General features: G+C 35.2%; 1 protein-coding gene across 1 annotated transcript; it reads right to left on the bottom strand.

Moving 5' to 3' along the window:
- Positions 1-4,686: 4,686 nt before the first annotated feature.
- LOC138325863 (forkhead box protein D3-like) lies at positions 4,687-6,867 on the bottom strand. Its single transcript, XM_069271836.1, has one exon. The coding sequence runs from the start codon at positions 6,736-6,738 to the stop codon at positions 5,356-5,358; it is 1,383 nt and encodes a 460-aa protein (XP_069127937.1). The 5' UTR covers positions 6,739-6,867; the 3' UTR covers positions 4,687-5,355.
- Between the last annotated feature and the right edge of the window lie 5,930 nt (positions 6,868-12,797).

The raw sequence follows: 12,797 nt of genomic DNA on the forward strand, positions 1-12,797 counted from the left end.
TTGGCGAAATGTGGTTGAATATACTTTCCTCTCTACGTATGTATACTGTACTGATTATATTTTTCTTAAACTGGTTGTGTAATATATGTGTATAATGTGTTTATGTTACGGTGAATACTGTTTAATTTATCAATTTATTGTCTTCTGTATTTTCTGTATCAGCCAATCAGAGGCGACGTTACAAACGCCGACATCATTGTTTACGTTATGAGATGATAACATCATTCTTAACCCAATCAAAATGCTCGTTGTATGAAAGATTGAAATAAAAATGTATCAGCGACACCACTTGTACCTCCATCCATCTTTTCCTCGAAAACAACTTAAAAACATCTAAAAGTCGATTACACAAGACAAGTTGTGAAAATAATTCTATTCTTTATCATATGAAATTAAATATAGTTTTCTCGATCCCGAGTCCGTTGCTTAGGCCTTACAGTTAATACCATCCAACCGATAGGTTTTGCCAATTAATGGATACAGGAATATTACCATAAAAAGGTGTTTATCTTTAAGGCTCTCTACTTAATCAAAAAGGTGTTTATCTTTAAGGCTCTCTACTTAATCACTCATTACTCATTTTAATAAATCCAATTGTTTTATTTTATTGTATTCCATCCAAAACTAAATTACATAACCTTTATGTTTTTTTTCAGAGCGACATATATGGTAATCATAGTAGTGTATAGGTTATGGCCATTCCATCGAAGTTAAATGTACAAAAAAAACGTAGTTGTTTTCAGAATATCGCAGGTTCACTGTTAAAGGGAAAAGGGTGTAAGTTTATATCTATTTTCAATTTACATAATTTTTACGAGAAAACAACAAAATCATATGTCCATTTTAGAATCCAGCGTGTGATGTTCAAACTAAGATCGAGACAGCTGGAGAAATATTTATAGTTTTATTTCTGCCGGGTGATATTATGACCCACCCTTATATCAGTCAGATGTTCTAAATAGACGTAAATATTATATTTAATAAAAAGTCCATTCATACAGAGTCGCCATTCTTAAAGAGAAAAGTTCTTAATTTCTTGATGTGCGAAAAAAAAATAGCCGAGAAAAAAATAATTTGTTTTTATTCGAATAATCTAATCAACTGCATTTGAATCTTCAAATTTGATGTTTATTATTGTAGCAGCATTCTTATTGAAAGAATTGAAATAAATTTAACTTATGTCCCGGTCATGTTTCATTATTTTTTAATCATGATTTCACTAGAAATTCATAATTAAATGAAATTAAGCTATATCAGCCACCCATAGTAAATCTATTGATTTACTTATATGTTTATCTCATTTCACTTATTTATCCTTTTTTCTTATATAGGTATTTGGTAATAAATCAAGGAATTAAGTAAAACAAATTCAGCTGGCGTAAAAAAAATCATTAAAAATGAATATGTTAAGTCTGCATAATGTGTCTATTGTTTTGTAGTTATATATATTTACGAGTGGATGATTCCACCTTTTTAGATCTCATTAGAAAAATTGTACTTCAATGTTCAATTAAGTCGACTTGGCGAAACACTGCGCGCTACAGTAACAGTATGAAGTAAATAAGGGTATATGTACCCCTGCCAGGCGTTCCTCTATCGTGTTTATCTTCATCATCATCATCATCATCATCCTCCATCTGACGCAAACAAGTTGTCAAGCTCTCTTTCCTGTGACGTCACTTCTGTACTTCGTGACCTTTTTTGTGATGAAATGATGTGTTTACTGCACTGTCAATGTCTTCTTGAAAACAGCGCCCAGCAATTCTGACTTAATACTTTTAATGATATCATATAAAATAATTATTTAGTTTCATTTATATATTAAAAGCCCACTGCCTTTCCGAAACGACTTTTAATTTTTAAAATTTCAATGTAAAACGAGATTGATAATTTTGTAGAGTCGCAAAAGTTATTGAATTACCGTTAATACTACACCTGTCATCACCTTCCGAACAATTAAATTTAAATAAATTAAACGTTAATTTTTATAACGCGGGTCGTATCATGTTTCCCGCCGTCGTCCTAATTACCGAGCGTTAGTTGACTATCACTGCGCCATACGGCAAAACAGCGAAATGAATCTTCACTGTAAACATAGTTTACGCAGGAAATCTAGCATTTGTTTGGTGATATATATTTCCTTATGTAATTAATGTTTTTAGGAAACTTTTTTTTGTTTTTGTTTCGGAAAGCTTGTGGGTCTTTAACTAAGTTGGGGGTTTCCTCTTAAAAAAAATCTTTTTATTCAAATATCGTTATCGGGAAATAATTACGAAGAGAAAACTATGATGTGATGATAATTCAACGACATTGCTGAATAAATTCACAGTGAGTGGTGAATGGTGATATTGATGGTACATTGTGTGTCCATATCAATTAGGTATACAGGTGTGTCAGAATCTGCCACCAGATGTCACTAGTTATCTGGTTGTCTCCGTTAGGTGGCGCTGATATCATTAGAGATAATGATGACGTCGTTATATCTATATTGTTGTAGTGTGTGTGTACGATGCCGTGGTGTCATGCACGGGTTAAGTGAATTTAGAAAGTTTTGATTAACGTTGTTTGTGTCAACTTTGAGGAAAGGAAGTAATGACACTTAGCGACGTCTATCTTCTTTATCTACGCTGTTTAAAACCTCATTAGACATATATACTGTAATACTTCATACTGTAATCGGAGAAACTTTAAAGCGAGTTGGAAATTTACGCTAACTAGACAATGAGAACGCGAAAATGTCCCCCGTAGCGGTTAATATTCTTTGGATGAAATTTAAGGAATATTGTTGCTAAAAGTTTAAAGTTTTAACATATTTTAATCGCTTATGTAAAAATAAAGACGCGACAAGTTTCCACTGGCAAGTCTATATTCTCGCAAAAATTCCACTCGTACGGTACATGAATTATGTATTATTGGGACGTGTTGATTGTAAAATCATTTCTTAACTTTGTTCTATTTATTTCTATTTATTCTTTAATCAAGATGATTTGAGTAAATTATAAAAGAGTTTGTAAAATTTTTCTTCTACTTAAATTCATAAACCTTTATACATTTTAAATAAACTTGTATTCTTGAAGTCTTCTATAAAATTAACCTGTAACAGTCGTATTTTGTAGTTGTGATTGTCTAATTTTGTCTGTTGCTGGTACTTGTTTAAAATATTTTTTTATGATTATATTGGATAAATCTACCTGACTATTTTTCTATTTAAAGTGAAAATCAATTACAGAAATATTTACATTGTATCGAATTGTAACGTTTTGTATCGAAATAACATTCGATTGTTATTTTCAAAAAAAAAAAAAAGGATAATGATTTATACATATCTTAAACGGTTTTATTTGAAGTGATCAGTATATAACCATGATCTGACAGAGTTCTGTAATCGAATACCTAAGTCAAGTGTATATTTGTCGAGGAGTGTTTCCCTGTGTACCTATAACAAGTGTACAATAATGAGTGGACCAACAAAGGGATTATTGGTGGGGTATATCCAATTCTGTTTGTGTTGGTACCAATCCGATAAAAGGCTTAATGCATCAATTTCATAAATATATTGTATTCAAAGAGTTCTCTTGTTACATAACAATTAAATAGTGTGTTTTGGCCCAGGCGCTGGTTTATCGCTAAGAGTACCTTACACTCGAATGTTTATAAATATGTCCAGCTTGTTTTTATTCTGTTATAAGAAATGCACTATTAAGAAGTCGAGTAAGTGTATGATACGTATCTTGATTATAATCGTGTGTTACATTGTTACTAGAAATTGTAAAAGGGTTTATCCACGGATTAATGTTAAATAATATTGTTCGATGAATACAGTGTAATTTTGACTTTTATATAAATAATAATATCTGTATGATACAAATTAGAGCATCGCTGTGTTGAAGGAGTCTAAATCGGATTAATTTAGAACCATCTGAATGATATTAACAATATTAGTATTAGCGTTAAACAAATTGTTAAATATTGATGGTTTTATTGAGTTTGCCTTTTGTCATTTTGAGCGATAAGATGCCCAAACAGGCAAACATAGACACATTATCGTATTATGCAGTTAATGTTTAAAATATACTTTGAGTACTTGAATGAATGAAAATACTAATATTTAAATTTCAATATTTAGCTCCTTATAAAATATAGAACAATTCTGTATCATGTTACGATAAAAAAGTAATATCTTAAATGTCCAAACATTATTTTAACTCCACGAAATTATTCCTACGTTTTATAATTAATTCACTAATAATAACAGTGTTTAATTTTGAGTAAAATGAGACAAACAGTAATTATAACAAACAGCAAAAAAGGGAAAATGAATTAAGAAACAATTACTATAAAATCATACGACAAGTTTTCAGAAACCAACTTTTTATAATATGTTTGTTGTTTCTTTATTTATTTAAATATTGTTTCATTTTTTTTTTTACCAAACTTTGCTGTCAATAAGGTGAATATGAATCCATGTATATCCCGGTAATGTTGATTGGTTTGATAACAAATACATTTAAATGATATCACCGTGTCAATTATTCTCGCATTTATTGCCGACTAATCAGAGAATCAAAAAAATATTCAAATAATTTTCCCGAATAAACATTTCGAAACATGAACTATTTCATTACGGAATCATTGAAATTTATTTCCACTTCACATGTATATGTTTAAAACTGTCAAAGAGATATATGAATCCATTTGATAATTTTAATACAAGTAGCACACAAAACTATAAGACAATATTTTTCTCAATCATATTCATTATTTTTTTGACAATAAATTGTTAAATAACTTACATATCTAGACTGTATATCGGTCAACAACTAGAGACAGGAAATACTTTGATGGACGAAGTTGTCATTATTTAGTCAATGTCACAATTACCGACAGTAGTCGTAGCACAGCGAAAAATCGCATCCAGTTTCAGCACGCTAATGTTGCTGAAATATTTCCATGGAGTCCAAGGAAACTCTTGTTTCAGCAGGTTAATTCAAATTGTTTCTGAAATATTCCTCGTTCATATTTCAGCATCTGGTAAATTCATTAAAATGGCACTAATAGAGTTTGTGAGGGAGTTAAATTTACACTCCCCCTCCCCACGGGGGCGGAACACTACACAACATGTTTGCTATCTACCAGTCTTTATCACATGTGTTTACTATCTATCTTTCTCCGCTGGGACAACACCCCTCCCCTCCCCTCTCATACTCGATCAACATATTAAACAATAAATATCACTAAAACAATACTTTGGTATATCAAAATGAAAACTGACTAACAATTAAATTTTACATTAACAATGATCAGACGGAAAATGAAATATGTTCAATGTCACATTTATAAATACCTTCACAAGCTCTATCTAGGCCAACTAGCGAGTCCACAAGCCTGAATATACTGTCGGTATTTCTCGATATCGAGAGCGTTCAAATTCGGTATAGAAGCTTGTAGCTGTGCGAGAAAAGCAGAGTTCGTGGTAGGCCGTCCCATATCAAGAAGCCCCGGCCTAAGTCCGGTCATAGCACTGGATAGGGAAAGTCCCGCCGCCGGTCGGAAAGATGATGAAATTGATGAAACGTTCGACGATGTTGGCGGCGATGAATTTGCTGATGAAGATGTCTTTTTACTATCCGTATTCCCCATTATACTGTCTATAGAGAAGCCAGATTTTGGCGGGGAAGTGGAAGTTAAAACAGGACTAGGGGTTGAAACCGCACTATGTGGAGATGGGGCACCCAAACTCCTGCCCAAATGGCTTGAAATTGCTGAATCCCGAAGCGATCCTGAGAATCCCAGTGCCAAAGCAGGTGTTAATGCTGGTCTCGTGCTCATTTCCCCACCCTGGGGGAAGAAGGGGAGGTGTGACGTCATGAGAGGTGAAATATACGGGTACGGGACACCCGTTCCCGGCATCGCTTGGGAATGATGAGGATGAGAGTAATGAGCGTTGAGAAAACTTGGGTGATGAAAGTATGGATCCCCCGCGGACATGAAGGCGGTGGGCTGCTGCATAACATCGGGAGTGGTTCTCTTGTATCTCTTCCTCCTCCTCAGAAAACTGCCATTGTCAAACATATCCTCGCTACTAGGGTCAAGTGTCCAGTAATTCCCCTTACCGGGATTGCCCGGCTCCCTAGGGATCTTCAGAAAACAGTCATTTAAAGATAAGTTATGACGAATGCTGTTCTGCCAAGCTGGAAACTTTTCACGATAATAAGCAAATCTATTCTTAATGAAGTCACAAATTCCAGAAAGAGTGAGTCGCTTTCTGGGAGATTGAAGGATTGCCATGGTGATGAGAGCGATGTAAGAGTATGGAGGCTTAACCACATTTCCTTTCTCTCGCTTCTTATTTTCCTTTAAACTTTCATCACTGTCATTGTTACCGTGGCTTTCATCACTCCTGTCAAAAATGTCTGAACTTTCCGGAGACATAACTGGAGAGGCTGACGTATCCATAAAGGAACGACCGCTGTCGTCGATGTCAATTTCTTCATCGTCGTCATCATCTTCCTCGTCATCTGACAGCTGTCTCTTCGCCGACCATTTCATCGACGTTTCAAGGCAGTTGCCATTTTCATTTTGAACCTTGATCAGTTTATCGTTAGACAACTGTTCCTGTTTCAGGTGTGACTGTAGGTAACTTTGATTGTCCGGCGTTAGGGCAAGACATTCCAGACTTGAGCCATCCATGTCAAATTTCATTTCAACAGTTTTTTCCGAGTGGTCATTCACAATCATTTAGGTATCCGTGTTGGTAAAATGTTCTTTCCGATGAATTATATATCGACACCAATCGCTACACTGGAGAAATCAGAGCAGGATTAGATCGTCTTCTCAGTGCCGAGTTTAAATCAGAAATGTCGTATGGTGTCCATGCTCGAGTTTAATGTATTTACAAATACTGGTGGGTTTTACAACTTGCAGGTCAACAGAGCCAGGGTGTTTGACAGTGCAATAATACCCTGATATGTCAATAAAATCACACCTAGCCTATCTCGCCCCAACAGAGTCCCGCCCACTTTTCCCAAACAAGCGAGGCTATACGCCTGCCGCGCTGTGGCGGCACCGCCCCTTTTTGTCGGATAAGCAAACACACAGTGACACGCCCTCTTTCTGCTATCGTAAAGCAAACTTTGCTGTCGAGCCCGATCGGTTTACTGGTAGGGTATTGTAAAGGCGTCAAAAAGAAGCGATTTTGTAACAATCTGGGCCGCACACCATAAAACTCTTACTCTGACTTTACTGACTCAAGCCAAGTCGTTTAAACAATTTTTGGAAATCACACTTTCATTTCAAAATAAAATGTGTTGATTTATAGCGTTGAAATGAAAACAATTCATGGAAGTATAACTTAAGAAATAAAATACTGCATTTAACGGCATAGCAAAATCCTCAAATTTAATCTTATAATATTCCGTATTTAATATATAAAGACAAGTGTCAGCAATCAGTCGGGATTCGCTAAAATTAATATTAACACGTTGAAATCATATTTTAAGTTAATGGTTTCAATAGCGAAAAATATCAAAATAATCTCCTAAGTTATTTTAACGATGGTTACGTATGGAGATATTTCCCCTTTCTTGGAGAAACCACCCGCTTACACAATTAATGTTATATTTTTTATATGAAATTACAATATTAAAGAAATATTCATGTACCGGTAACTAACTTTTCAACACTACATAATATTATGTAAATAAATATTAACTGAGAGTAAAAACATGTCAAATATCCAAAACCAAGAATGATGTTTAATCCCTTTTTTATCTATTTTCTCGCTACATCCCAGTTTTAGTATAGTTTTCCATGAATTGTTTGAACGTGTTTCGCTCTTTGATTTATTTTGAGATAAAATAAAGTTATTCAAACTTGCGAAACTTTGGTTTAGAAGTCACTATGTAGCACGATTTTACACGAAGTTATGGTCAAGTAAATCATCGATAATATGATATTCTTATATATATTTCCACAGGTTTTGATATTTGTTTGTTCCTTCATAGAAGGAATAAGAGGACACAACAGAGAAACAACCCAACAAGACAAATGTCTAAGTGTAAAGTAAAATTATTTCTCTTTCCTTTTCTATAAAGAAAACTTGTTCTTTTTCTTTCCTTTTCTTTCATGGCATTTTTCATAGACCTTTACGGTGTCTCGGCTCATTCTTAATTTTCCTTTCTAAAACATGCACTGACTAAAGGGGCGTTTAATGATTATGTTAATGCCGTGATTTTGTTTTGTAATTTTAATTTTTATAATACTTCAGCAAAAATATATTGAATAAGCTTCTTATTCTCTTGCAATTTTAATCTTTCCTCAAAAATAATCTACTAAAATGAGTTTCTTCATTGACAGAAACACTTTCTGTACACAGGAAAAAAAATGGATGGTCAGTTTTACCAATTAGTTCCCGAATAGCATGTGTGTCCGTCTTATTACCAAGTTCACGTGCAATTTAAATACACCAGTGGTCAATTTACAGACAGCTTTGACCAGAGACTGAACTGTCCCAAACGGGAACTAAACTATCCCCGGTCTCATTGACGCTAAATGTCCATATCCAAACTGTTTATGTAATCAACAGTATTATATTTATTTCCAACTGGTCCGAGCAGCTCTTACCAAATAACGGAATATAGACTAAATTACCTTATCGAACGCTTTTATTACCCTGCAAAAATGTGTGAAGAATTTAATATTATCAAAAACTGATAATTGTGTCTTCAAAGACAGTGATGACAAGGATAAAATCTAACTGATATCAGATAATATGTCCGCCTTTCTGAATCTCCTTACAAACCCCTCGTGTAAACTGAGTGGGACCCGGTGATACTATTGGTGATAGTTATAATCCGTTCACGCCAGTAGACTACAAAAGAAATTAATACGGGATGAATATTGTCCGTTGATTAGACGAGATATAATTAAGGAGGCGGTAGATCTCCGCCGTTTTGTCCAGCGATAGGGAAACAGGGCGAGATGTTCTACCGCAGTGCCTCCAGATTTTGGTGCGCTAACTCAAAAAGCTCGATCGAGAGATTGTGAGGTTACATAGTCACGAGGGAGCGAAGCGGAGATGGTCGGGAGGGGCCTGCTGGGTTGACAAGGTGGTGAGACAGATTATCTGATATCCCCCGAAGTTTGTCCACAACCTGTAGCATCTTCCTCATATGAAACCTATCAACATGGCTAATTAAAGTGTTTGGCCGTTATGTAAATTCCCGGCGTGCGAAGCAATCGGGGGAAAGTTGTTGTAGTAACTCGAGTTTACCCAGTTAACCTCACTATGGAGGGGAAAAACAGTTTGCGGTAAAAAGCCAAACAATACATAGCTATCCTGACTGGAGCGAGAGAAAACAGTTTGTAAAGACAAACCAAACTCGACACTAACAATGTATGTAGAAATTGTTTGTCCATAATAACATATATACGGTGTCAGTTCAACATAGACTCACGCTGGGGTTTACACCAAACGAAATGTACACTTCAGGGGCTAAAAGGCGTAATTGGGAGACAAACAACGGAAGACACAGCAGCTAGATAATCGACAAACGCCCCTCATTCGAGCGCCTCAAAGTATAGAGGGCAAACAGATTACATCAAGATGACCGCCCGTGTTCACATCACTGTTTTTGGTGGACACTTGTAACAATGTGTTTGGAGGTAAATATTTACACATTACCGGGATTTCGGTATAGATACAGCTCACCAATTCATTACCACCACCAGCATTAGTAAGGTAAAGAGAAGGGCCAGGTAAATTCTAAAAACGGAACCGGAGAAGTAGCGACACACAGCGTCCGCAAACTGTATACGTAGGGAGGGCAGGGGCACTTAACACACAGTTAATTCATGTCGCGATTTTTATTGCGCGACACCTGCGAAACTAAAAATATTGAAAGTATTGGAGCACAATTAAGTCAATATTTATCTGGCCCATTGTTGTTCCGTATCTAAAGTGCTCTTCCTTTATGAACCAACACAGTCCGAGCCGTGCCCGGCTATCATTCCTGTTGACAAAGCTCGGCACAACTGTGTATATAGACCCCCTCGTAAATTTGTCAAAATTCATACTTATCAAAGTTATAAGATTCTGTCAGCGTTATGGTAAAGTAGCAAAATTACTTGGAATTTTCATTCCCGGCGTATGACACTGTCCACTATCGGCGGTAATAAACTCCATATGTGGCTATATTGATGTTGATCTAGGATACATATAGTCACCAAGCTAAGTCTTATATTGTTCCTTATCAACCAGCAATTCATCTCTCCTAATATATTATCGCTCGCTTATCGACGGAGAAAGATTGAGAAATATTACACTAAAAGTTATGACAAAGGTCTAATCGCTGGTGATGGGTAGACGTACGGTCCTTACTCAAATAAACACTGTAACATATACTCCCTTCGTGATTTATTTTGGAATTAAAGGCATCGCTTGTTGGTCGTACCGACACGACACCCGAGAGGGGGTTAGGACCTTATCCCATTTGTTACTTTTGTCAAAACCTCGCAGTGATTAAACGAAAAATGTCAAAGCATGTTTATACAGCGGCCTAAAAATCTACCGCAAAATTCTGACCTATAATACATTTTACATGGGAAATGAAATTAGATGTAAAAACTCTGGAAGTTTCTCATCAGACCTAAGTTATTTTAGTGTGTGTGATTTCCACTGATTGAGGTCTTTCCGTTTTCTGATAACGGGCCTAGTGGTTATACGCTGACAGAGAGGCAGTCTGTTTGTTCTGCATGGATGCAAATGAAAATGTAAGCAAATAAATTTCGTTAGTCTTTTTCAACTGTCACATCATTATTATTTCCCACGGAGAATGGGTAGGCGTAGGATTTCATCAACAACACCAACAGTCCAATACAACCTGTTGAATAGCTGTGTACACTATATTCCGTCAAACACGTCATATCTACTGATTCTTTCGGAACGGTTGAACGCGTATCAATTTTGCATAATTATAATTAATGTTTCCATATCATTATCTAAAAGAAGTAAATTGTATCTTTATCGAATGCAAGCTCGAAGTCTGACGATATCAAAAAGTTTTTACTGCACGATGTCAATTTTGACGATGTAAATAATTTTATATGATATTAATAAGTTTTGAGTTGAAACTCTTTTATATTTTATTAATCTTTTAAGAAAAAAAGCAAATTATTAGCAGCAAACATAATAGTACTTTCTTATTAGCGTAGATTAAGTCCAGAATTTAATAAAATGTTAAACGTGAAAAAAGAAACAAAAGTAAACGCACTTTCTTTAGTCATTTTATGTAATCGTATGTTTTGAATATATAATAAACACTGACACGCTCCCAGTTATTTTGTTTACGAGAAAACATGCTTTTATAATTACAGAAGAAAAAGGAGGAACTCACACATGTGAAAAGGGCGGGTGATGAGATGGAGTGGGCGGAAGTTGGAATATAATCTCCACACCCTAGTATGTGTTACTTAATGAATGAGAAAGTTCATGAATGCAAATATATGAAGCCATCGTTATAATATACCAATGTTTATAACGTTCCTTGTTTATAAACGGCCTGTCTGATGTATATATATATACAGACCATTGTTTATATACATCGTCGAGTGAAGTCCCATATACCAGGACAACAGCGTCAGCCTCATTGTCACCAATAAGCGGTCATTTAGGGGCACGGAAGGGGAATCCAAATACAGAAATTCCAGCATGATTTACTAAACTAATAACATCACTTTGATATCCCATTTAAACGATTGTCTTACTTAAAAATACGCGAATATTTTCTATATCAATTTTGTTTATAAAGAGCGTTTCCATTGGCTGTATTTACTTATCATTTCATAACGTGAAGATGACGACATCTTTTGAAACGTCACCTCTGATTGGCTGATAAACACTTTACAATAATAAGCACTGGAATATCGGTGTAAACCCCGATAATAATCATATTTAATCTAAATGATTTTAATGAAGTTTTAGAATATTGGTTGGAAAAGCTTATGTGTCAGCCTATTAATGTAATTATTAATTAGGAAGTCTCAAGAGGTATATAAGTAAATTATTTTTTAAATAAATACTTCAAAATAACCTAATTCATCTTTAGTTCATGACTTATAATTACAACAATCGTTAAGGCGATTTGCATGATAGTACTTTGCGGCTTCGTTACCATCTAAGAAAGTCCCGTTGTCACCCCTCACCGAGCCTCTTGGTTGTCCATTGGTGTTAAAGTCCTTGATTGGACGTGACACTGATCTCGTTAACGCTGATTATATTTATCAATTAAAATCCTTCTCCCTGTTTATTATATTTACCCTCTATACGACTTATGCAACACGCGGAGGTTAGCGCGCGAGGCCGCGCCATAAACTGTTAGGGACGTAAAGTGCTTTTAGCAGCAGATCAGTCGAGGGTTTGTTATATTACAAAAATATTATAATAACTGTATCGATATTATTGTTGTATTGTAAACCCCCATTTCATTTAAATCTACGCTCATTAATAGATTTTACTTGTGTCATCATCGAGGTTCATAACTATACAACTTAATTAATCTTTCAATGGGTTTGTGGGAACACGGTAAATGGACATTTTCGTCCATTCTGTTGCCGTAAATGGGTTCCCGACATCCGTGACACGACATCTAATGCTGCCATTTGTAATCACAATGCCAGAACACTTTTGTTTCCCAGTAATGATTGAAAATGTGATATAATGCAATAATCTGATAATCGTAGGCACAATCCAACAATGGAAATCAATGGAAATTTGATTAACGGGTAGGAACATGCTTTTA

Source organism: Argopecten irradians, chromosome 6 (genome assembly GCF_041381155.1).
Source record: "Argopecten irradians isolate NY chromosome 6, Ai_NY, whole genome shotgun sequence".
NCBI classification, from domain to species: domain Eukaryota; kingdom Metazoa; phylum Mollusca; class Bivalvia; order Pectinida; family Pectinidae; genus Argopecten; species Argopecten irradians.

What these genes read in the sequence shown, in the direction of transcription:
- LOC138325863 (XM_069271836.1), bottom strand. Translation starts at nt 6,738, where the DNA reads ATGATTGTGAATGACCACTCGGAAAAAACTGTTGAAATGAAATTTGAC.